This window comes from Pleurodeles waltl, chromosome 8 (genome assembly GCF_031143425.1).
Source record: "Pleurodeles waltl isolate 20211129_DDA chromosome 8, aPleWal1.hap1.20221129, whole genome shotgun sequence".
NCBI lineage: Eukaryota > Metazoa > Chordata > Amphibia > Caudata > Salamandridae > Pleurodeles > Pleurodeles waltl.
Genome location: NC_090447.1, coordinates 1,308,856,654 through 1,308,881,418, shown reverse-complemented (window position 1 = coordinate 1,308,881,418; position 24,765 = coordinate 1,308,856,654). Strand labels below are relative to the sequence as shown.

At 49.1% G+C, this 24,765-nt stretch overlaps 1 protein-coding gene across 4 annotated transcripts in view; it reads left to right on the top strand.

Annotated features, from left to right (window-relative positions):
• PARP4 (poly(ADP-ribose) polymerase family member 4) overlaps nt 1-24,765 on the top strand; it is a 1,744,976-nt gene that overhangs the window by 1,341,751 nt on the left and 378,460 nt on the right. For all 4 annotated transcript variants that reach the window (XM_069202293.1, XM_069202292.1, XM_069202291.1 and 1 more), the window contains one exon: nt 1,602-2,333. In XM_069202293.1, coding sequence (XP_069058394.1) covers nt 1,602-2,333 — 732 coding nt within the window. The remainder of the gene's footprint in view (nt 1-1,601; nt 2,334-24,765) is intronic.

Here is a 24,765-nt window from a genome sequence, read left to right as displayed (position 1 = left end):
TGGGTTATATGGGGGCAAAGAAAGGTCGGGCAGCGCAAAAGAGAACCATCTCATGGTGGGTGGTCCTCTGCATAAAAATGTGCTATGAGTTGGCTAAGAAGCAACCCCCAGAGGGCTTGCGTGCTCATTCCACCAGAGCAACAACTGCAACCACTGTGTTAGCATGCAAAGTTCCAGACCTGGACATCTGCCAGGCAGCAACATGGGTGCCTTTGCACGTTTACTAAACACTACTGCGTGCGCAGTCATGTCCGAAAGGACGGATACTTTGCCTTTTCAGTCCTGCAGAACTTCCTAGTATGATTATGGTTCGCAGACCTACCTCCGGGGATGGTATTGCTTGAGTAACTATTCTGAGGTTAGGAATCTACAACTAGAAGTCTCTGTCAGATGAACAAGTTACTTAACTTTGGTAACAAATTATATGGTAGAGACATATTCTAGTTGCAGATTCCTTACCGACCCACCAATCCTCCCCAGTCTGCCAACTGATTTATAGGCACAGGGACTTCCCTTTTAGAGCCCTACTTCTGGCATACCAGGGTCAGTTTTCTTCATGGCTCATCGCTTCTGGCGTGGGAAAGTCATGAAAAGAAGTGACGTGAAGGCACAGGGGTGATGCTTATATACGACCCATAATGTTATATCCAGCGACCATGACACCAACGACAGACACAAAGTTGACCAACGCCACCTAACAGCGAGCAAGGGTACTGCTCGAAGAAAAGTCTCCGTATCCAGACTGACACCTGGGGGAATTTCTAAGGCAAGGAATCTGCAACTAGAATAAGTGTGTACCAGATAATTGGTTACCGAAGGTAAGTAACGTGTTCTTTTATTACACTCTAATGCCTGCACATTTGGCCAATGTCTTTTTTTTTACTTATAATTTTTGCAGCATATGCTTGCAATCAAAAATTTAAATAACCATCTGAACACCTCGTCAAAGCAAGACCTATTGACTTTTCAAATGCGTTTGTTTTCCTGAGTGCTGAATTCAAGACATGGTCATCAAAGCTTATTTACGACAAGTAGCATGCAAACGTCAACTGGGTTAACAAACTTATCAAATTCCAAGTTGGTTCTCTTGACTTGTATGTATAATCCTCTTGGATTCTTTTTCGAGCAGCAAGTTTTTGTCTGTTATTTCTCAGCTCTATCCCACCCACCACTCTGTTTTTTTCTTCTTGAATGATACTAAATAGACGATTACTTCCGTTTATTTCTGGTCTGTGCTTCCTGTATTATTATAGTCATGTTTTTAACGTTTACACATATCCTAAACATTTGTCCTGATGATAGTAAATAGTTCACAATACACTATGAAACCTTGCAAATAAGTACTGTCCTCCAGTATTGTATATTGTAATCGCTGCAAAGACCTTGAAGGCATGTTGGTGCTGCTTGTCTACCTCTTCTGCCTTCTTTCCTGCCTTCTGTCTTGCTGCCATTCTTGCGTAGTCATAAGGTAACAACTGCAGGCTACTGTGTTAGCATGCTATCAGCAGGGCGTATTATTTATTATTATTTTTTTTAATATATATTGATATTAACCAATTTTCTATTGTTCTTTTTTGTTGTTTTCTCCTTGTGCGAAATAGGTGGCTGCTGATTCATATGTTGAAGCACATGAAGCTGAAGTACCTCAACTAAAGCCCGAGCGATGCAGTCTAGCGTTTCGAAGACGAGCTTGTGACTCACAAGAGTTTAGTAGTGTATTGTCACCGCCACCCGCAGCAGAAGAAGTGTTACCAGCACCCGAAGGTCTGATACTTTACGATCCAGCTCCGCCATCTTTAGCCTTAAGTGAAAGTTTTCCAAGTCATCCACCGCCTCCGCCTCGACGTACAGGATTAGCAAAACCTCTACCTTATGCCAGAGCACCACAGCTACCTTCGTACCAGTCAACGGCGCCTTCAGTCCTACGCTGCCCCCCAGCAGCACCCCCCAGCTTGGTCTTACTCGCCCCACGGCCTGCTGCGCTCCTAGCACCCCGGCCTCCAGAACTGGGCCATTCTCTTGAGTTCTCGGGACCCTTACAGGCTGGTGCTCGAGTGTTTTCCGATGTCCCGAATGCCTTTCGCTCGTTAATGAGGAAGGACACGTCGACCCGCGTGTCTTTTATTGAGCCCGAACCGCGGCTGGTCCAGTTCTCTGCCGCTTCAGCATCGTCTTCAGTTGGACCGTCGTTACCAGATAATGTGGCGTTTTCAGCTGGACTAGGGTCGTATGTTGGCGACTGCAGTCTTACACCTCAAAACAAGTATTCAGTACCAAGTATATTTGCATCATCTTCTGGGACAAGTTTGTTTCCGCGGAGCGAAGATAAAGTTGTAAGTCTAATTTATTTATATATGTTTTTTACACTGACAACTTCAAAACCGTTGTTATTGCAGGAGGGGACATCAGGCTCATGAGGTCTGTCGAAAGGATTCGTTTTACAGAAAAAAAGCAAGTCTGTTTCGTTGGCCGATAGAATGGTGCTAATTATTTCACATGAGGATAGTAATGTTCTTGGCTGGAGAGAGTCACTTTATTTACTGACATCCATTGCACACAGACTGGATTGTTTCTTCCACACACTAAGTCAGCGTGATACACAGGCAGGTGTTTCTTTGTTTTTTTGTTGTATATTTTTCTTGAGAAGAACATGTCAGTTTATAAACAATATGCTAAAAAAGAGAATTAAAGAATAAATCAAATTATGGTCACACAGTAAAATACTTTGAAATATTCTCAGATTACTATATACAAACATATAATACAGATATCAATAAATACAATATCTGAGATATTATTCATAATTCATCCAGCTATCAATTACATTTTAGAAGTAGGCCTATGTGCTTCTTTGTTGCTGAAAGTGCTTGATAAGTAGTGTATCAATTGGCTGGCTATTCATTATAGCCTCGGAGCAGCAAGCCAATTTGTCCACGAAACATTGACAAATAGATATGTGCTCAGCCATGAACCCTACAGTCCCATGCTTGTTCATCATGATATGCACAGAGTTGGTCAGTGACCTTGCACTCTTATCGTGTGCACCATCCAGCGTGAGATTCTTTCTTTCCAGGTAACTGCCTGTGGCCCTCGTCAACTTGATATCTTATTTATTTCTGGATCCGGGTAGCACAGCTCTGTACAGGTAACAATCAGGTTAGGACAGGAAGGCAGATATAAGAAAAAAAGCATAGGGGATAATGCAAACACAAAAAGACATACAGCACATCACAGCTGTTTGGTAAGTCTAAGAACCAAAAAGAGTCCACCCACAAAAAGAATGGGGAGACATGCAAACACAAAAAGAGTTACAGTACATCACAGCTGTTCGGTAAGTCCAAGAACCAAAAGGAGTCCACTCGTAAATGAACTAACACGGAGAAAGACATAGCTAGTGGAAGAGTCCGTTCAACAGAAGCTTTTTTTGAATAATGTAGAGGAGGGGTTTGTCCTGGTTTCTGGCAGTAGTGCGTTCCATATTCTTTGGGCAAGGCCGGATAAGACGCCATCTGTACTTCACAGTACACATCACAGCCTTCAGTATCATATTATAGTGAGCACTTTACACTCACACTATTGAAAGCAGAACTTTGACTTTATCTTAGTGATTTCCTTGGTGACCTCATCGAATGACGTCATTCAGGCGGTCCACTTGTAGTAAGAAAGACAACAAAGAGCAGAGGCTAATTTTTAGCCCAGCCTCCCCGGAAGGGAGTGGAGGGGGTGCCCCCTCCCCGGCCCACCACCTACTGCCTTTGATGACAGGGCCCTCTGTATCCCCCCCACCATGGGGGCTTATGTTACGCCACTGGCCATCTCAAGGTATGCAGTCGCCAATAGGCACATCCTTTCTGCACGGTTGCGGTGTGCACGGGCGGGAGGCGGTATTTGCCCTTCAGGAGAGAAAGCTTTCCAGAGACGATCACACACTGTGCTTAATGTGTCGATTATTATATGTTGCGCTGTGGGGCTGCCTGTTCGGTGACACTTTTTCAGGGTACATGCATTGGAAGTAAACAAGCAAGGCTCCATTATTTGGATGCCCCACCACCTATTCTGTTTCTATCATGATTTGGTCTGACATCCTGTGAGGAGAGCTGGATGCCATCACAAAGACCGATGGCCATGAGATGGAAAATAATGTGTGTTGTGTTTTTTTGTTTTTTTGTTTTAGCACTGTCTCTATTGTACGAGGGTGTGCTGCTGCTGGGCACCGAATGCTGCACTATCCTTCCTTCCGATTCCCTACAACTGGCAGGCTGTTGTGACATGAGTATCTTCTTTGGCACAGTGTCACTGGTGGTTATGGCTCAGACTAAACGCACTGCCAAAGAAGTTCTTAGGTATGCTTTCACCTGATGCGAGGGCGTGTAGAGGTGTGCTGTAATTGTGTGCTTTGACCGTGTCAGGTAGCAACCCAACGTAATCTCAGTATGTATTTTATGCTCTGCTAAGCAGCAGAAGTATCGCTGTCCTGGGACATCTGCTGCAAAGCCTCATGGTACCCTGTAGTCATACTGCGCTTCATAAATATAATTCAAGATGTTTCCGGTGTGGCCCTGTAGGAAAATCCTCTCTTTCTGGCATGGTTACCCCGACTTTTTGCCTGATGTCAGTGTGCTTAGACTGTTTTTACTGGGGTCCTGCTAACCAGGGCCCCAGTGATTGTGCTTATGCCTCCAAATTTAGTTGCTTTGGTACTTCTTACACCTCACGATTGGCATACTGGTGTACCCCTGTAAGGCCTTAGTATATGGTACCTAGATGCCCAGGGCATTGGTACACCAGGGATCCCCCATGGGCTGCAGCATGTATTATGCCACCCATCGGAGCCCATGCAAACTGTGTTTGCGGGCCTGCCATTTGTAGCCTGGGTGAAAAGGTGCATGTACCCTTTCACTGCTGGTCACTACACCAGGTCACTGTAAATCACCCCTATTTGCGGCCCTTCCAGCTCAAAGGGCAGAGTACAGGTCCCTGCATGAGCAGGGGTGCCCCTACAAACTCCAGTTCCAATTGCCTGGACTAGATAAGTGCGGAGAAGCCATTTTAGCTATGTACTGGCCACTGGTCATTCATTACCTGTGGTCCAGCTACATAATGATAACTCCGAACCAAGGCATGTTTGCTATCAAACATGTTGGAATCATGCCACAATACTGATGCCGGTATCGGCGTCATGATTTCCTGCACTCTGGGGGCTCTTTAGAGGACCTCCCAGTACTGCTTCTACCAGTCTTTAAGGGTCTGAGAACAGCCCACGCTGCTGCAGTCTCTCAGACGGGTTTCTGCCCTCCTGCTGCTTGACCAGCTGTAGTATGGGATGGAAGAACAAAGGATTTCCTGTGAAAGAGGGGTTGCAACCTCCTTTCCTTTGGAGTTCGGTGTTACAGGGCTGGGGAGGGGTAGCCTCCCCAGGCCACCGGTTTGCTTTGCACATTTGGTGCCCTCCTTGCATTGTCCAGTTTGCACCTGTCCAGGGACCCCAGTCCCTTCTCTGGCACGAAACTGCATAAAGGAAAGGGATGTGACCACTGCCCTGTCCATCACCCCCTTAAGGGTGGTGCCCAGAGCTCCTCCAGGTGGCCACTCGGTTCTGCCATCTTGGAAACAAGATGTGCAGAGGCTCCTGGGAGCATCTGACTGGTCAGGTTAGGAAGCTGACGCCAGTGATCCCCTCTGATAGGTGGTCACCTCAGAGAGTGACCAAGCCCCTTTTTGGGCTACTTAGGGGCTCCCTTGCAGGTGGGTCCCCAGATTCATCGTGCAAGACTCCACCAGGACCTCTCCACAAAGACATCTTCTGCTCCTGGCCACAGGAACCGCTGCTGGACTCCATAGGAACCGAAGAAGACTGCAACACTGAGACAATCTCACCTTGCAACATTCTTTCCGCAGCTCCTGTCAGCAACTTGCAACATTTCCACGGCTGTGCTTCCTCTGGGGTCGGCAAGACTTCAGCTGCACCAAGGAAGCAAGAAGGAACCTTCCTTGGTGTGAAGGAATTACTTCCTGCATCCGCAGGCACGTAAGGCAAAGACGCTTGACTGGTGGGATCTGCTGTCCTCTGAACTTGCAAAGATTCTTCAACCCAGGTGTTGGTTCTGAGTGGTCTTCTTGGTCCTCTGTGCCTTCTGTCCAACTTGGAAGACGATGAGCCCTTGCCTCTTCCTTCAAGACAGAACCCCTGTGCACCACGACTATTGGAGCAACCGAGGTTTGTTGACTCCTGCTCTGAGGGATCTTCAGGCTCCAAGTAACCCCGGCCCCCAACACTCTACCTCTGTAAAGACAGTCGCCTCTCTGCTGCTCCAGTGAAGTGGGACTCCTCTTCAGGTGTACTGCCTGGGCCTCAGTGCGATTTAGTGTGCCTGCTGCCAGTAGGTTGCTTGTGGGGCCTCTGACTGCTTCTGCTGGCTCTTATGTCTTATCAGGGTCATCCCAGACTCCCCTTGAAGGGTCGAGTCCCCAGGTCCTTGCTGGTCTTCTTCAGCTCTGCAAATCTCCAGCAGCTCCAGTTTCATCTGCTTTTGCTTGTTGGTGGTCCTCCTGACCCGTCTGCAATCCAGTAACCGACGAGGGACAGCCTATAGGTGACTTCAGGGACTCCTCTGCAGCTCCTGGGCTCCGCAGCTGGACTTCATCCATCTCTGTCGACCCGGATCTTCACGCACTGAAAGGTGGACATTGCCTTCTTTCCCACCTGTACACTCCTGTGTGGACTGGACTCTGTCCCCTTCTTTTGCAGGTCCTCTTCATCTGGACTCCACTGTTGGGTTTTACCGGCCTGTTCCTGCTTTTGCAAGGTTCCATTTACGAGTCCCCATGTTAGCCTATGGGAAGACCAGGTAACTTATTTCTGCTTTCCTGGTCGCTGGGGGGGGCTTCTTGATACTTACCTCTTGGGGTTCCACTCTCTCCCAACCCTTGGCTGACTACTCCATAACCTCTGGTGGGGGACCCATTCTCTTATTCCACTATTTTTAATATATGGTTTGACCCCCCCATAGGGCCCTTGCTATTGTATGTTATTTCCCAATACTTACCTGTGTATATTTTGTGTGTACTTACCTCCAGAAGTGGGACTGCCTATAGTGATCTAGTTTTGTGTTCCTGTAATAAAGTACCTTTATTTTTGCAACACTGTGTGGTTCCTTTCATGTGTGATAAGTTATTGTGCGACTACTGTGCTATTGCAAGTGCTTCACACTCCTCCTAGATAAGTCTTGACTGCTCACCATAGCTACCTCTAGAGAGCCCTGGCTACCTAGACACTGTAACACTATCTAATAAGGGTTGCCTGGACCCAGTACAAAGTGTACCACCATAGATGTCCACCACACAGTGGGCCAGCCCCAGTTGTGCTGTGCACGATGCCTTGCAGCGCTTTGCTGAGTTTGGCAGCAGTCATTCTAGTTTTAGTGCACTAGGCTCCCTTTGAAGGGGTCCTCGGAGCAGCCTCTCCACTTCACTTCTAGGATGGCCACAAAAAAACGCACAGAAAGGGGATACTACACAGATATCAAGGTTTTGTTTCCAGCTAGGGGGTTTTGTAGAGTTCAAGTGCATTCATGAATAAAGCACATTGCATGTGGATTCACTGATATATCTGTGGGTTATTTGCTTATTTTTGGAGTACTGCACAATTTTCTTTCGCACTCCTTTGCCCACCCACTCTCTACAACTCATAGCTACCTCTTCTCTCTTTTAGGTCTTGCCTGAGACAGAGCATGCATTGTCTGTAGCAAGACATGTTTTTATCTTATAGTGGGCTGAGATTCCCCCCCCCCCCCCTCCCGATTGCTTACCACAGGTTTGCTTCATTGTCACTCTCATTTGCTTAATCTTATTTTTTAACTTTAGGGGCTTTCCTTCCTCTTTTTGGTTTTGTCCCATTCCTCGAGCATGGATGCATTTACTATAAGACTGCACACTATTTCAGGTGCTTATTTTCTTTCCGTTTAAGCACCCTGACAGTGTACGTGTATTCCACTTGTCTCCCTTCTTTCCCTCTTGTTTTCTGTGCTCCATGTTCATCTCCCCCCATGTGTCTTCCTACTACCCCATGTTGCTTTCTGGCATGTGTGCTTTCTCCCTCTCAGCTCGACGTTGCAATTCTTTGCTTGTTTGATTCACCGGCACCCCAGTATTGCTTCTGCCCCTTCCAGTTCCCTTGTTTTTCTTCAGACCCACCTGCTTTAAAAACTCATACCCTATGTTGCTTCCACCCCTCGGTCCACTATGTTGCTTCCAATCCCGTCCGTGCCCCCGTATTACTTCACCCCCACACCCACTTTTAAAAAAGAGCTCTGTTGTGCAGTTTTTTTCTTTTTAGTTACCTATCCAATTTGTATCAGTAACTAGAAGGAAAAAAGCAGCAACTTCATACATATTTTTTTATTATTTAGCCATGCACCACAGCACTGGGAATGCTGTGCAGCATAGCTAAAACCTCTAGCAAAGCCATTAAGGGCCCAAAGGTGAGACCTATTGGCTTTACTAAAGCTTGCTCCCAGGGGTGGCTCCTCCGTTAGGGCAGAGGAGCGCTGCCCCCACCAGGAAAGGGGTGAGACCACGGGGGTGACGAGCAGTGAGGGGGAGTGCACAGCCGTCTCGGATCGGCCAAACACACATGCGCAGTAGGCTCTCCCCAGCACGGCACTGGACGCTCCCAGCCAATCCTGACGCTGCTCTGAAAAGCATCAGGATTGGCCGCAGGGCAGGCTTGGGAGCCTGTGCCTGCAGCCTGTCTGCAGGAGAGAAACAGCGCGGTGGTGACAGCACTGGCAGCACAGGTAAGTGTTTAAAAAATAAATAAATAAAATAATGTTTTTTTCCCCCCTCTGCGCTGCCCTGCCCCTTCTGTGCCCCGCTAGCCGCGACTGCTTGTTTCCCTCATCAGGGCATCAAGTTATAGAATGCACGAGGCCACATGGTGCATCTAAGGAAAAGTGAAAGTTAAGATTACAGGGAATCCATTTTAACAACGGAATGTTTTAAGGGTGAGAGAGTTCGACAGGTTAATATGCCTTATGCTGAGAACTACATGCAATCTGCTGGTCAAAAACCGATTCCCGTTAGGTTTGTCTTGTATTTGTATTCTCTTTCGGTTCAGGGATACATTGTTTGCTTTATGTTCACTCAAGCCCTTGTGCGTCGTTGTTCTTTTATTCTAGAACAGTAGACGGTTTTAATGCCGTCCCCCCCTTCCGCCCGTGGGGGGAAAAAAATCATCGCCCCTCCCCCCAAGAATTTTTTCACAATTATTTTAATAAGTTGGCAACATTTAAATATGTGTAGACTCATTAAACATTGCAGTTAAGTTGTTACCTTTTTAAAAATGCAATCAAATTCATGATTGTCAAACATACCATACTGGTCGGGCAGTGTGCTTATTAGAAATGGGGTTAGAGTTTTTGAAGAATATTTTGAATCCCTTCCTTTCTGATGCATACTCCCAGCTAGGATATATACTACAAAAGATGTTAGTGATGGGCCATTACAGAGCGGCTTAGTGCTTCTCATGTTTTCCGCTTAAAACAAATGACTGTTATCAGCATAATGCTTCTGTTGGGCAGAGCCTGGCATCCCACCCACCCCACCCCACCACCCCCATGGGATTACTTGAGGCTTCCCTTAAAGTGGCCCGCCCCCCCAGTTTGAAGACCTCTGTTCTACATTGTTATGTGTATGTTCTTTTTGCTGCCCGACTTCAGAGAGAAAAGAGTATTCTGCGTGCAGGTCACAATAAAATACATACAACTTAATTCTGCATGGTGTTGTTTGCTATAACCTTTCAGTCTTCACAGGCCGCTTAAATGAGCGTCACTAAATGGGCTAATGGTAGAGCTAAGATAAATGTAGAAATAGAGAAACATTTATCATGTGACGCTAATATTTTTGTACTTTCACTTTGTCTTTTCAGAGGTTAGACCCTTAAGGTTCTGGTATTTTTCTGGCAGCCCTATATTTACTATGTATGTATTCACAAAGCTCATGGATAGGAGTTACTTTTGCCACTTTTTTGCACCTTGAAGAAGCCTACGGGCCGCTGTACATTCACGATGAGCAGGTTGCCTGTGTACTGTTAGCCACGTACAACGTTCACTGTTAGGATTGCTGTTACCCTCGTACATCGTTCACCTTTACCTCACTTGCGGTGGGCTGGTTCCTCCTGAGCATCCTTTTAAAAAAAATATCTTTACTGATGCTTCAAAGTACACAATAACAGGGAAGAGGTGGTAGGTGTAGACATTTACATTGCCACATATCAGTGGCAAAGGGCACAGCATGCATGCACCCCCAACAATACTGCGTCAACCAAAATCACCCCCTCCCCCCTCACAGCTCTGATGCATGTGTAGGCCCGAAAAGGGAAAAGCAAGAACACTAACCTATATGAAAAAAGAAAACTCTTGCCCAGTGACAGGTTCCCAGGAAGGTTTGCGTATGTTTTAGTGCACTTCCATATGGTTATCGACAGTGAAGGGAGAGTCCCCAGACCCCAAAGCATGATCGTCCTTGATCCACCCTGAACTCTCTATATTCCGTTCCCATGCACAGCACTATTGCCTCCAACCCAGCTATTAGTCTCCTCTCCATCTTGTATTCTCAGGGCCTGTGCTAGGACGGTTCTGACCATCTGGTCCGCCCTGATTTTTTGCTTTTTGACCATCTGGTTTTTGACCTTTTACTGAGAGGGAGCCTCCTAGTCAGGGACTCCCCCACAGTAAACTCATGGTAAAATGGACTGCCTGTATGACTGCCAGTGCTGCCTATCTAAGGAAAGGCTGCTGTGGCGCAGCAAGAGTAGGAGGACCCAGGCTGGTTACATAGGATCATGGTGCACACATGTGTGCACCATGTAAGGGCTGTGCGGGAGGGTTACTGTCATGCACAGCCCAAGAACTGCGCTTAAGGAGCCTGGTGCAGAAGGAACTATGCAGGGTGAGTAGTAGGCCTCATGAGATGCATGTACACAGAGGAGGGATAGTCAGTGTGCTTACTGTATTTTTACTGTAGGGACACTCAAGTACATGTCAACATCAGTGTGCTTATTGTCTTTTCACTGTAAGGACACTCCATTCATTGTCAATGGAAAAGAGTGGCCAGGGCATAACTCAGGTACCCTAGGGCCCTCAGGGACCAGAGTCACATCAATGTACACTGTAACCTGTATGAAAAGAATGATACAGTAGGTTACAAAAGTATAGTTGTACAACTTATGGGCCATCCAGGAATGCCATCTTTCTCTGGCTCAGCTCAGGATTAGGATAAATTAATGCTCTACCCAGCTGCCTAAGCAGGGCCTTGCATCAATCAGCCAGCTGTCAGCCCCTGCCAGGAAATGGGCGGAGAATCCTTGAAAGGAATGTTAGGAAGGAGGGGCTGAGTTTTAGAGCACATGTGGCCCAAGCTCCTGGATGACACCATTTTGAGCTATCCCAGAAGACTGTGCAGGAAGTGGGGGAAAGGGGCAAGGAAGTGATGTGGCATGTCTGGATTGGCCAGAGGTGCAGGTCTTCTGGACACTTCAGCCCCCACTTCAAAGGTCCTGCACAGGGAAGAGCTCTCTCTCTTGGCTGTGCTTCACTGCTGGACACTGACACTGAGACTGCAGATGGGCATCCTGGATAGCTGGAAAGGAGGACACTCTGACTGCCCCCTGGGGCAGGGACTTTGCCCCTGAAAGACTTCAGGCTCAGCGAGGTGTAGGCCAGGGCCAGGTATGCTGGCCCCCTTACTCACCCTGAGGGCTAGTTCGGTGAAAGGCTGGGCTAGCGGAAGGGGAGAACACTGCCCAGAAGAAAAGGAGCACCCCAGAAGGAAGGCTGGCGCAGGGAGTCAGTGGGACTGGCTCCCTATAATCTGGGAGCCTTCTAGGCCAGGAGGCCTAAGGAGAGTGCTCCTGGTGGCAAGGGCCCGTCACTAGGAGCAAAACAACATGAGAATCATCCAAATCAGCCATCGGGGGCCTGACATATTCCAAGGAGAAGGTCTGTGACCTTTGACCTATGCCAGAGCAAGCGGCGAAGCGAGAGGGGCTCCACCGCTGCCCTGGCCGATGCCCCTAGTGTGGGCCAGGGCCTGGGAGCTGCTCCCAAAACGAAATAAAGCCGAGGGGCGCAGTCGCGACTCCCGTGAGGAGTTAGGAGGGCCCTGGACCCCATCCCGGAGCCCACAGCGATGGAAGGCGGGGAGCGCAGTCACGCTCCCTGCGACAGTGGCGGAAGGGGGCCCCGGACCCCATCCTGGGGCCCTGCCAAGAAGAATAGTTGGGGGGTGCTATTGCATCCCCGCCAAGAGGACCGCCGGCTGAGGGAGTGCCTGTGGCCGAAGATCAAGCCGGGGAGCGCCATCGAGCTCCCCAGGAAAATGGAGCCAGGGCCTCGGACCTCATCCCGGGGCCCCACCAGCAAGAGAAAGTCAGGGGGCGCTGTTGCCCCCCTCAGTGAAAAGTGGCCAAAAGGGGTCCTGCACCTCAACCTGGGGCCCGCAAAGAGGCCGAAGGTTGGGAGCAACGTTGCGCTCCCCAGAATAGTGAGGAGGGGCCCGGACCCCATCCTGGATCCCGGATGTGGCAGAGGAGGTGGGGGGAGTGCTGCCGTACTCCCCCAGTCAGCCCCGACAGCCGCCGCGCAGCACGCATCTGCCCACAGGAGCGGGCTGACACCAAAGGAAAGCCCGGCTCCCGTGGCAGCACCTGGAGGTGCTGGCCTTGCAGGGAGCTGGCGGGAGCGGGCGGGGTTGGGCTCCCCGAGTCGCTCCCCAACATCACTCACCTAATGGGGTATCCGGGTAGGACTGGACACCCCCCCAACCTTCAGGGTAGCCGGGGGTGGGCTCCCTGCGCTGCCCTCCACCAAGGAGGCAGCATGATGGGGGTGCCCGGGTGGGACCGGACATCTCCCAACCATGAGGGCAGCTGGGCTGCCCTTTACCTGGGACACTCGATAACGCAGCGCAAGGGCGCAAGAAAGGAAAAATTACCGAAAAAACGCAGTGGCTCTCCTCAGCACAGCGGAAGAGCCGCTCATTTGTTTTGCATATGTCCCATAAAGCCTTGCAAGGCCCAAGTCTTCCTGAACATGCTCAGCTTGTGGTGGCCCCAATAGGATGGGGTCACCACCAACCAAGTGCCCATTGCCAGGGAGAGCTGCAGGAACAGCGCAGCGTCCCCCCAACGCTATGTTTGTGTCTCCAACCTAGGTTGGGTGGGACAAAGGAATCATAACACCTCAAGGGTTTCCACATATTGCCAAGCACAAACCTCTCAGAACTTTTGTTCTTTGGTTGTGGGACTGCTCCCTCTAGGGATGCAGGATGGTATTACACCAGATTAATCAAGGGTATGATGTTACACCAGTGTAATCAAGAAGCAATCTAACAGTATCCAAAAGTAATCTTTACTGTTTAAATTATGTAAACAATTCCCTATATGTTTCTTGTAATGTTGATTTGCGTAATGAGACTGATAACCACTCTCTTGCACTGTAGATGTGCTTATTTGCCAGATTTCGGTGCTTTTATTCTACATTACAGGCAAATGTTGCATTGGGATACCAGGGATTGTTTTACCATGTGGGTTGTTGGATTATATTTCCCCTAGGGGGAGACATGAGAGATTACACAGTGTCATCCAAGGGTAATTCCATCAATTTGTGTATATTTGTAAATTGTTGCAAAGTAATGAGTAGTGTGTGTGTGTGTGTGTGTGTGTGTGTGTAAAAAAATTACTTTTACTTTATCAGAAGAAAAGGCACAGACTGGACAATCCTTTATTGAGTGCTATACTTATGTGCTTGTGAATGGGGGTTACTAGCCCAAACCACTTCCCTTGAGTAAGCCTTGGACCGCTCTGCAACGCTACCCTATGAGAGTCAAGTGCTACAATGTGGTGTTTGTTTCCCAGTGGTGGTCGTGTGCAGATCCATTACTTGTGCAGGAAAACACAACTAATGCTCCACCTTCCAAGAGGGCCAACACCCCGGAAGGAGGGTTGGGGTTCCAGAGCAGCCTATTCCCAGCAGATAGTGCCTAGGACTGGTATTCACTGAAGCTATTGAGCACTTCCAACCACAGGTGTGCAGTGTTTTTTTAATGCAGTCCTCGGTATTCCACTGCATGTAACACTTCACTTTTTTCCTCTGCCCAGGTCACTACCTCTGTTCGTCTTCTATTATGCAGGGGCCTATGAGGGAATTTCCAGGTCTGGGCAATATCCCTTTCGAGCTACCCCCAACGCTAGATCCAGGAATCTGTTACCCACATTCTTTTCAGGCTTCAGGGCGTACAGTCCCAGCAGGCAAATTTCTGCTACATGCAAATGGTGCCTCTCCAGTAGGTATTCCAGGTCCAACGCAACTAGGAGCCAAAACAAATTTATGACAAGAGAACTCTATACTAAATGCAGGAAGCCTGCATCAGTCAGGGTGCACCTGGGGCAGCTATGATCTGTTGTGTGGAGCATGGCATTGAGTCAGTGGGGCATGAGATAAGTGCAATGTACAGTTAAATTTTGTAAATGTAATCCTAGTATTGGGGATATGTTTATATGCATGCTCCAGTGACTGATCCCATTCCTTCCCAACCAGAGCTCTGCCAGTAAGTTTTTCCCATGTGCTCTTCAAGTTCGGCAAATTATCGACCTGCATGACCAGTGCTGTTTTGTAAAACCAAGATACCTGATGACGACCCTCACTGAAGGTTAATAAAAGCTGCAGCAAGGCAGGGATAGGGGCTGTGGGACCAGGGCGCCCAAAAGATGTTGCACCAGTTATTGCCCCATAGGATAAAAAATGAGCCCCAAAGCAGGTTATTCTCCATCACTAGGGCATCAAAGGTACTAAACGACCCCTCTGTGTAACAGTCCCCCAAAGATTTCACTCCAGACTCTATCCCGGGCCTAAGCTAGCGTATTGTGAAGCCTTTAGAAGCCTGGCTCAGTTTATGGTGAACACCTATGGTGTGGCACCATATACTGAGTCCAAGCAACCGTAACTGATGTTGTTTTTGGTTCCTAGATAACCAATACCCTACAGGGGTAGATATGGAGAGCAGCTCAGGTATATCAGGGAGGAGTGTAAATCCCTTGCAATACCACAGTAATCAGTCATTGATGTTCACAAAAGAAAGAACCACACCCAGTGTTACAAAAATAAAGTATTCTTTATTATAACACTAGTACTAACCTTACTTTGGTATATCTCCACTAGGAGATAGCTACACACAACAAATATACTTAGTAACAGGCAGGAAAAGCTTAGAAATATATGGGACCCTACGGGGGGCAAACCATATGCTAAGAAAATGGTATAATAATGGAGGTGTTCAACCAAGGTGAGTGTGTTAGGATCCCAGGGGCTGGGGAAGTACAGAAGTACCCAAAGTAAGTAGTAGAACTTCCGTGTGCAGAGGTGTGGTAGGAAGTTTTCTCTGTATATCCTATATCAAAATGAGATATAGTGTGCACATAGTCCAGGGGTTCCCCAGAGGCTTAACAGAGGCTAAAGTAGATAATACTAATGCTCTCCTTTGTGGTAGTGTGGTTGAGCAGTTAGGCTTACCAGAGGGTAGTGCAAAGCATTTGTTGTACACACACAGGCAATAAATGAAGAGCACACTCACTGACTGTAGGAACGTAGCCTCTTTCTAGCCTTGTTACCCCCACTTTTGGCCTGTTTGTGAGTATATGTCCAGGTGTTTTTACTGTCTCACTATCTCACTGGGATCCTGCTAGCCAGGGCCCAGTGCTCATAGTGAAAACCCTATGTTGTCAGTATCTTTGATATGTGTCACTGGGATCCTGCTAGCCAGGACCCCAGTGCTCATGAGTTTGTGGCCTATATGTGTACCCTGTGTGGTGCCTAACTGTATCACTGAGGCTGTGCTAACCAGAACCTCAGTGTTTATGCTCTCTCTGCTTTTAAAATTGTCACTGCAGGCTAGTGACTAATTGTACCAATTCTGATTGGCACACTGGAACACCCTTATAGTTCCCTAGTACATGGTACCTAGGTACCCAGGGCATTGGGGTTCCAGGAGATCCCTATGGGCTGCAGCATTTATTTTGCCACCCATTGGGAGCTCAGACAATTTTTACACAGGACTGCCACTGCAGCCTGAGTGAAATAACCTCCACGTTATTTCATAGCCATTTTACACTGCACTTAAGTGACTTATAAGTCACCTATGTGTCTAACCCTCACCTAGTGAAGGTTAGGTGCAAAGTTACTTAGTGTGAGGGCACCCTGGCACTAGCCAAGGTGCCCCACATTGATCAGGGCAAATTCCCTGGACTTTGTGAGTGTGGGGACACCATTACAAACGTGAACTACATGTAGGTCAATACCTATATGTAGCGTCACAATGGTAACTCCGAACATGGCCATGTAACATGTCTAGGATCATGGAACTGTCACCCCAATACCATTCTGGTATTGGGGGGACAATTCCATGCATCCCTGGGGCTCCAGCATAGAGCCTGGGTACTGTCAAACAAACTCACTGCTGCCAACCCTCAGACAGGTTTCTGCCCCCCTGGGGCCTGGGCAGCCCAGTCCCAGGAAGGCAGAACAAAGGATTTCCTCTGAGAGTGGGTGTTACACCCTCTCCCTTTGGAAATAGGTGTTAAGGGCCTGAGAGGAGTAGCATCTCCTGGCCTCTGGAAATGCTTTGAAGGGCACAGATGGTGCCCTCCTTGGATAATCTAGTCTACACCGGTTCAGGGATCCCCAAAGCCCTGCTCTGGCGCATAACTGGACAAAGGAAATGGGATTGACCACTCCCCTGACCAGCACCTCCCCTGGGGAGGTGCCCAGAGCTCCTCCAGTGTGTCCCAGACCTCTGCCATCTTGAATGCAGAGGTGTGAGGGCACAATGGAGACATCTGAGTGGCCAGTGCCAGCAGGTGACATCAGAGACCCCTTCTGATAGGTGCTTACCTCTCTCTGTAGCCAATCCTTCTCTGAGGGCTATTTAGGGTCTCTCCTGTGGGTTTCTCCTCAGATAGGAATGCAAGAGCTCACCAAAGTTCCGCTGTACTTCTCTCTCCGAGTTCTGCCAACGATCGACAGCTTACTGCTCCAGGACGCCTGCAAAACCGCAACAAAGTAGGAAGAAGACTACCAGCAACATTGTAGCGCCTCATCCTGCCGGCTTTCTCGACTGTTTCCTGGTGGTGCATGCTCTGAGGGCTGTCTGCCTTCACCCTGCACTGGAAGCCAAGAAGAAATCTCCTGTGGGTCGACGGAATCTTCCCCCTGCCAAAGCAGGCACCAAATGTCTGCATCACTGGTCCTCTGGGTCCCCTCTCATCTTGACGAGCGTGGTCCCTGGAACACAGGAGCTGGATCCAAGTGTCCCGACAGTCCAGTGGCCCTTCTGTCCAAATTTGGTGAAGGTAAGTCCTTGCCTCCCCGCGCCAGACAGTAATCCTGTGTACTGCGTGAACTGCAGCTGCTAGGGCTTCTGTGCACTTTTGCAAGACTTCCTTCGTACACAGCACAGCCTAGGTCCCCAGCACTCCGTCCTGCATTGCCCAACTCGCTGAGTTGGACTCCGACTTCGTGGGACCCTCTTTTGTTGTGCTGAGACGACCGCCGTGCTCAGATCTCCTGAACGCCTGTTCAGGTGCTTCTGTGGGTGCTGCCTGCTTCTGCGTGGGCTCTCTCTGTTGCTGAGCGCCCCTCTGTCTTCTCCTCCAAGGGGCGACCTCCTGGTCCTTCCTGGGCCCTAGCAGCACCCAAAACCTTTAACCGTGACTCTTGCAGCTAGCAAGGCTTGTTTGTGGTATTTCTGCATGGAAATAACTCTGCATCCTCCAGCACACCATGGGACATCTCCTGACCAAAGGAGACGTTCCTGGAACCTTCCGTTGTTGCAGAATCTTCGGCTTCTTCCACCCGGAGGCAGCCCTTTTGCACCTTCATCCGGGGTTTAGTGGGCTCTTGCCCCCCTGGACACTTTCTTGACTCTTGGACTTGGTCCCCTTCCTTTACAGGTCCTAAGGTCCAGGAATCCGTCTTCAGTGTTTTGCTGGTGCTTGTGGTTCTTGCAGAATCCCCTATAACAACTATTAGTAGGGTAACTTTACTCCTACTTTTCAGGGTCTTGGGGTGGGGTATCTTGGAAACCCTTACTGTTTTCTTACAGTCCCAGCGACTCATTACAACCTCCCATAGGTCTGGGGTCCATTCGTGATTCGCATTCCACTTTTGGAGTATATGGTTTGTGTTGCCCCTAGACCTATGTCTACCTATTGCATCCTATTGTGATTCTACATTGTTTGCACTACTTTTCTTACTGTTACTTACCTGTTTTGGGTTTGTGTACATATAATTTGTGTAAATTACTTACCTCCTAAGTGAGGGTATCCTCTGAGATACTTTTGGCATATTGTCACTAAAATAAAGTACCTTTATTTTTAGTAACACTGAGTATTGTGTTTTCTTATGAAATTGTGCTATATGATATAAGTGGTATAGTAGGAGCTTTGCATGTCTCCTAGTTCAGCCTAAGCTGCTTTGCCATAGCTACCTTCTATCAGCCTAAGCTGCTAGAAATACCTCTATTCTACTAATTAGGGATAACTGGACCTGGCACAGGGTGAAAGTACCACAAGGTACCCACTATAAGCGAGGCCAGCCTCCTACAATCTGGGACATACTTCTGGCTCTCTTTGGCTCGCCTCCATGCTCCAAGAATCTGAGAAGGCCTACAGTTGGTTTACCACTACGGATCCGTGCCTGACACCGACTGTGCCTCTTGACCCTGTTCTGGTACCAACGCCTGCTTTGACTTCTCTCATGCCACTGATATCTGTGCCGGTTACCCATGCGCTATGACAGAGGACAAACCAATTGTTGTTTTAGACTCTGAAGCAAATCCAGAATGACTGGGGCCAAAGTCGCATTCAGTCTGACGTCACTCACAATCTATCCGGCCTCATTCTGACTCAGGAGGCCCCCTTGCCTCTTCCAGTCTCCTTTCTGGATCCAAAACCTCATGATAATGATGTTAAGAATGATTTACAATATTTTGAGGAGGAAAACCTACCCTGTACTTGATCTGCAGTACCTGAGTGGCCTTTGTCACTCATCTGATACTGCCCTTAACTCTCATCCTGGCCCTTACACAAAGGACTCCGTATTTTTCACCATTGTTATACATAGGGCTTAAGAGGTTATCTAATAGATACGTCAAGTTACAGATTCCTTACCTTAGAATTTTTCCTTAGGTGCAGACTGGATCTGGATAATTTTCTTCGAGCATGCCGTCAGGTTGCGTCGGTCGACTCTGCTGGCATCATTGGCGTCGTGGTTGCTGTGATGTTGCAGTCGTATATAAGCGCCACCCTGCGAGCTGACGTCAGTTCTTTTCTTTCTGAGCCAGCCTATGCGCAGATCCGGAGAAGAGCTTACCCCTTTTGTCATTTTTTGTCTAACTGCGACGCTTTTGTTGATTCTTTTTGACGAGTTTTGGATGCGTCAAGGGATGTCCCGAAAGACCGGATTCAAGCCCTGTGTCTCCTGTCACGGAGTGATGTCGGTGACGGATCCACACCTCGCCTGCCTCTAGTGTGTGGAGTGCGACCACGACCCAAAGTCATGCTTCGAGTGTCGGGCCATGAACCCGAAAGCTTTGACAGAGCGGTCCCTGAAGCTCATGGTGGCCTGGCACTCATTCGAGAGGAAGGTCAGGAGACTGGTTGCGGAGTCGTCACTCCTCCTCCTCGTCCAAGTCATCTGTACGGTCGGATCACAAGAAGAAGAAGACGAAGGCCAAACATTCTTCAACTTCACCCCATCGCTCGGGCAATGCGACATGGGAAGAGCATCAGTGCTCTAGGCCTCCATTTTCGGAGCCTCCATCTGGGTCGGCTCCATGCCTTCCTGACTTTCCAGGAGCTGGTGCTACCCCTGCCCAACTCAAAGAATTTGATGAGGCTGTGCGCCTCATCTTTGAGGACACCGACCAGCCTTCGGGCCCAGGGGAGTCGGTGACGTCCCCCTCGGTTTTCCAAGTCGTCGTCTTCGGCTCGACTCTAGAGGGCACCTCCGGATTCGGTCCCAGATCCGTCCTGGTGCCGGTCGTGCTAACGTGACCTTCCCCGGCGTCGGGGCAGAGGTCGACGCTCCTGACGTTGGTTGGGTCCATAATTGACGTCGATCCAATACTGATCTCCGACGACCTGGAGCCAGAACGGCATCACTCAACGCCGATTCTATTTTCCATGAGCTCTCCTGGGCCCAGGGTGGATCCTGACCCCTATGTAGGAAAGTAACCTCTTTTTGGCATGTTACCCCCAATTTCTGCCTGATGTCAGTGTGTATGACTGTGTCACTGGGATCCTGCTAACCAGGACCCCAGTGCTTATGCTCTCTCCCCCCTCAGTTTTGTCACTGCATACTGGTAACCCAGTATTTCATCCCACACTGTCATACTGATCACCAAAAGTCCCTAATATATGGTACTTGGTTACCCAGGACATTAGGGTTCCAGGGGATCCCTATGGGCTGCAGTATTACTTTTGCCACCCGTAGGAAGCCCGTTGTAGGATGCCGGCCTGGCTTATAGTGGGTACCCGATGGTACTTACACCTTGTGCCAGGTCCAGTTATCCCTTATTAGTAGATTAGTAGTGTTCTAGCAACTTAGTCTGATAGGGGTAGTGTACGGAAATGCCTCCTTGGCATGGTTGCCCCCTGAATTTTTGCCTTTGCTGATGCCAAGTTATGATTTGAAAGTGTGCTGAGGCCTGCTAACCAAGCACCAGCACCAGTGTTCTTTCCCTAACCTGTACCTTTGTCTCCACAATAGGCACACTCTGGCATCCAGGTAAGTCCCTAGTAACTGGCACCCCTGGTACCAAGGGCCCTGATGCCAGGGAAGGTCTCTCAGGGCTGCAGCATGTCTTATGCCACCCTGGGGACCCCTCACTCAGCACATACACACTGCTTGCCAGCTTGTGTGTGCTGGTGGGGAGAAAATGACTAAGTCGACATGGCACTCCCCTCAGGGTGCCATGCCAACCTCACACTGCCTCTGGCATAGATAAGTCACCCCTCTAGCAGGCCTTACAGCCCTAAGGCAGGGTGCACTATACCACAGGTGAGGGCATAAGTGCATGAGCACTATGCCCCTACAGTGTCTAAGCAAAACCTTAGACATTGTAAGTGCAGGGTAGCCATAAGAGTATATGGTCTGGGAGTCTGTCATACACGAACTCCACAGCACCATAATGGCTACACTGAAAACTGGGAAGTTTGGTATCAAACTTCTCAGCACAATAAATGCACACAGATGCCAGTGTACTTTTTATTGTGAAATACACCCAGAGGGTATCTTAGAGTTGCCCCCTGAAAACATACCCGACTTCCAGTGTGGGCTGACTAGTTTTTGCCAGCCTGCCACACACCAGACATGTTGCTGGCCACATGGGGAGAGTGTGTTTGTCACTCTGTGGCCAGTAACAAAGCCTGTACTGGGTGGAGTTGCTTCTCACCTCTCCCTGCAGGAACTGTAACACCTGGTGGTGAGCCTCAAAGGCTCATCCCCTTTGTTACAGCACCACAGGGCATCCCAGCTTGTGGAGATGCCTGAACCCTCCGGCGACGGCCCCACTTTTGGCGGCAAGGCCGGAGGAGATAATGAGAAAAACAAGGAGTCGTCACTGGCCAGTCAGGACAACCCCTAAGGTGTCCTGAGCTGAGGTGACAATGACTTTTAGAAATCCTCCATCTTGCAGATGGAGGATTCCCCCAATAGGATTAGGGATGTGCCCCCCTCCCCACCGGGAGGAGGCACAAAGAGGGTGTAGCCACCCTCAGGGCTAGTAGCCATTGGCTACTAACCTTCCAGACCTAAACACACCCCTAAATTGAGTATTTAGGGGCCCCCAGAACCAAACAAGAGAGATTCCTGCAACCTGAAGACGAAGAAAGACTGCTGACCTGAAGCACAGCAGAGAAGACGGAGACACCAACTGCTTTGGCCTCAGCCCTACTGGCCTGTCTCCCCACTTCAAGAAAAACTGCAACAGCAATGCGTCCCCAAGGTTCCAGCGACCTCTGAAGCCTCAGAGAACTACCCTGCATCCAAAAAGGCCCAAGAACTCCAGAGAACAGCGGCTCTGTTCCAAAGAAACTGCAACTTTGCAACAAAGAAGCAACTTTTAAAGAGCACACGTTTCCCGCTGGAACCGTGAGACTTTCCACTCTGCACCCGACGCCCCCGGCTCGACCTGCGGAAAAACAACACTACAGGGAGGACTTCCCAGCGACTGTGAGCCCGTGAGTAGCCAGAGTTGACCCCCCTGGGCCCCCACAGTGACGCCTGCAGAGGGAATCCAGAGGCTCCCCCTGACCGCGACTGCCTGCTTCAAAGAACCCGACGCCTGGGAAACACAATGCACCCGCAGCCCCCAGGACCTGAAGGATCCGACCTCCAGTGCAGGAGCGACCCCCAGGTGGCCCTCTCCCTAGCCCAGGTGGTGGCTACCCTGAGGAGCGCCCCCCCCCCCCCTTGCCTGCCTGCATCGTTGAAGAGACCCCTGGGTCTCCCATTGAAACCTATTGCAAACCTGACGCCTGTTTGCACTCTGCACCCGGCCGCCCCTGTGCCGCTGAGGGTGTACTTTCTGTGCTGACTTGTGTCCCCCCCGGTGCCCTAGAAAAACCTCCTGGTCTGCCCTCCGAAGTCGCGGATACCTACCTGCTGGCAGACTAGAACTGGGGCACCCCTATCTCCATTGGAGCCTATGCGTTTTGGGCACCACTTTGACCTCTGCACCTGACCGGCCCTGAGCTGCTGGTGTGGTAACTTTGGGGTTGCCGTGAACCCCCAACTGTGGGCTACCTTGGACCCAACTTTGAACCTTGTAAGTGATTTACTTACCTGTGAAACTAACAAATACTTACCTCCCCCAGGAACTGTTGAATTTTGCAGTGTCCAATTTTAAAATAGCTTATTGCCATTTTTGCCAAAACTGTATATGCTATTGTGATGATTCAAAGTTCCTAAGATACCTGAGTGAAATACCTATCATTTAAAGTATTGTTTGTAAATCTTGAACCTGTGGTTCTTAAAATAAACTAAGAAAATATATTTTTCTATATAAAAACCTATTGGCCTGAAATTTGTCTTTGAGTGTTTGTTCCTCATTTATTGCCTGTGTGTGTACAACAAATGCTTAACACTACCCTCTGATAAGCCTACTGCTCGCCCACACTACCACAATATAGAGCATTAGAATTATCTCTTTTTGCCACTATCTTACCTCTAAGGGGAACACTTGGACTCTGGGCATGCTATTTCTTACTTTGAAATAGTACATACAGAGCCAACTTCCTACACCACTTTTAAAATAGCTTTTTGCCATTTTAAAGAAAACTGTGTACATTGTTGATTTCGTTTAAAGTTCTAAGCATTACTGTGTAAGGTACCTTTCATTTAATGTACTTACTTGCTAAATTAATCTTGTGGTTCTAGAAATAAATTAACAAAATAATATTTTTCTGTATAAAAACCTATTTGCCTGCAGTTAAGTCACTGAGTGTGTGTTTTCACTTATTGTTTGTGTGTACAACAAATGCTTAACACTACCCTCTGATAAGCCTAACTGCTCGACCTCACTACCACAAATAGAGCATTATTTTTTTCTATTATTGCCTCTGTCAAACCTCTGGGAACCCCTGGACTCTGCACTCTATATCGGTGTTGATATAGTATATACAGAGCCAGCTTCCTACAGGAGGGAATATCCCTTTCGTACTATCTGCACAACTCACCTGTCCGTAGTGATGGATTCCCAGTGGGGCAGGTGATGGCGAATCCTGCTGCCAACTGGATTGAAGTGAGGGGATGGACTAGGAGGGTTTGGAGGCTGCAGCGAGGGCAGGGGTGGACTGAGTAGACCTCTGGTTCCCTGTCCCACGCCCACGTGGGATTCCGCGTCCCCGGCCACGCAGCGTCTGAACAGCATAGGGGAGCGGTAGCTGGGTGAGGGACGCGAAAGGGAGCACCTTCTGTGGCCACGAAAGGGGCGAAAAGCACACTGCTCGGGGCAGCAAAAGACCAAGGGACAGAGCCGTAGCCCAGGAATCCTTGAATCTCTCCAAGGCCGAATCCGCTTTGTCTCCAAAGAGACGTGAGCCATCAAAGGGCATGTCTGTGAGAGACTGTTGGACATCCCCCGAAAAACCAGAAGTACGCAACCAGGTGTGGCGTCTCATTGCCACCGTCATAGCAACTGATCTGCCCAGAGAGTCGGTCGTGTCCAGCCCACATTGGATTGTGAACTTTGCTGCATCTCTCTCATCGTTGACAGCTTGGGAGATGATATCACAGGCCTCCTCCGGTATCTGTGGCAGCACTTGCGCAACCGTATCACACAGAGAGTGGGTGTATCTGCCTCAAAGGCATGCGGTGTTCACGGGCCGCAGCACGAGACTGGAGGAAGAAAACATCTTCTTCCAAAATTGTTCCAGCCTTTTTGATTCCCTATCTGGGGATGCAGAAGGGAATGTGCCTGAGGAAGAGGAAGCATGGATGACAAGACTCTCTGGTGTGGGATGTTTAGTCAGGAATTTAGGGTCGTTTGGGGCAGGCCGATGGTGGCACGCAATAGTCCTATTCACAGGAGCCCCTATGTTGGGTTTGGACCAAATACCCAAAAGGACATCAGTGAGGGCTTCAATGAATGGTAAAACGGGCTCAGTCGTGTCCCTGGATGAAGCACCTCTGTCAGGAGATTGGACCTGACCTC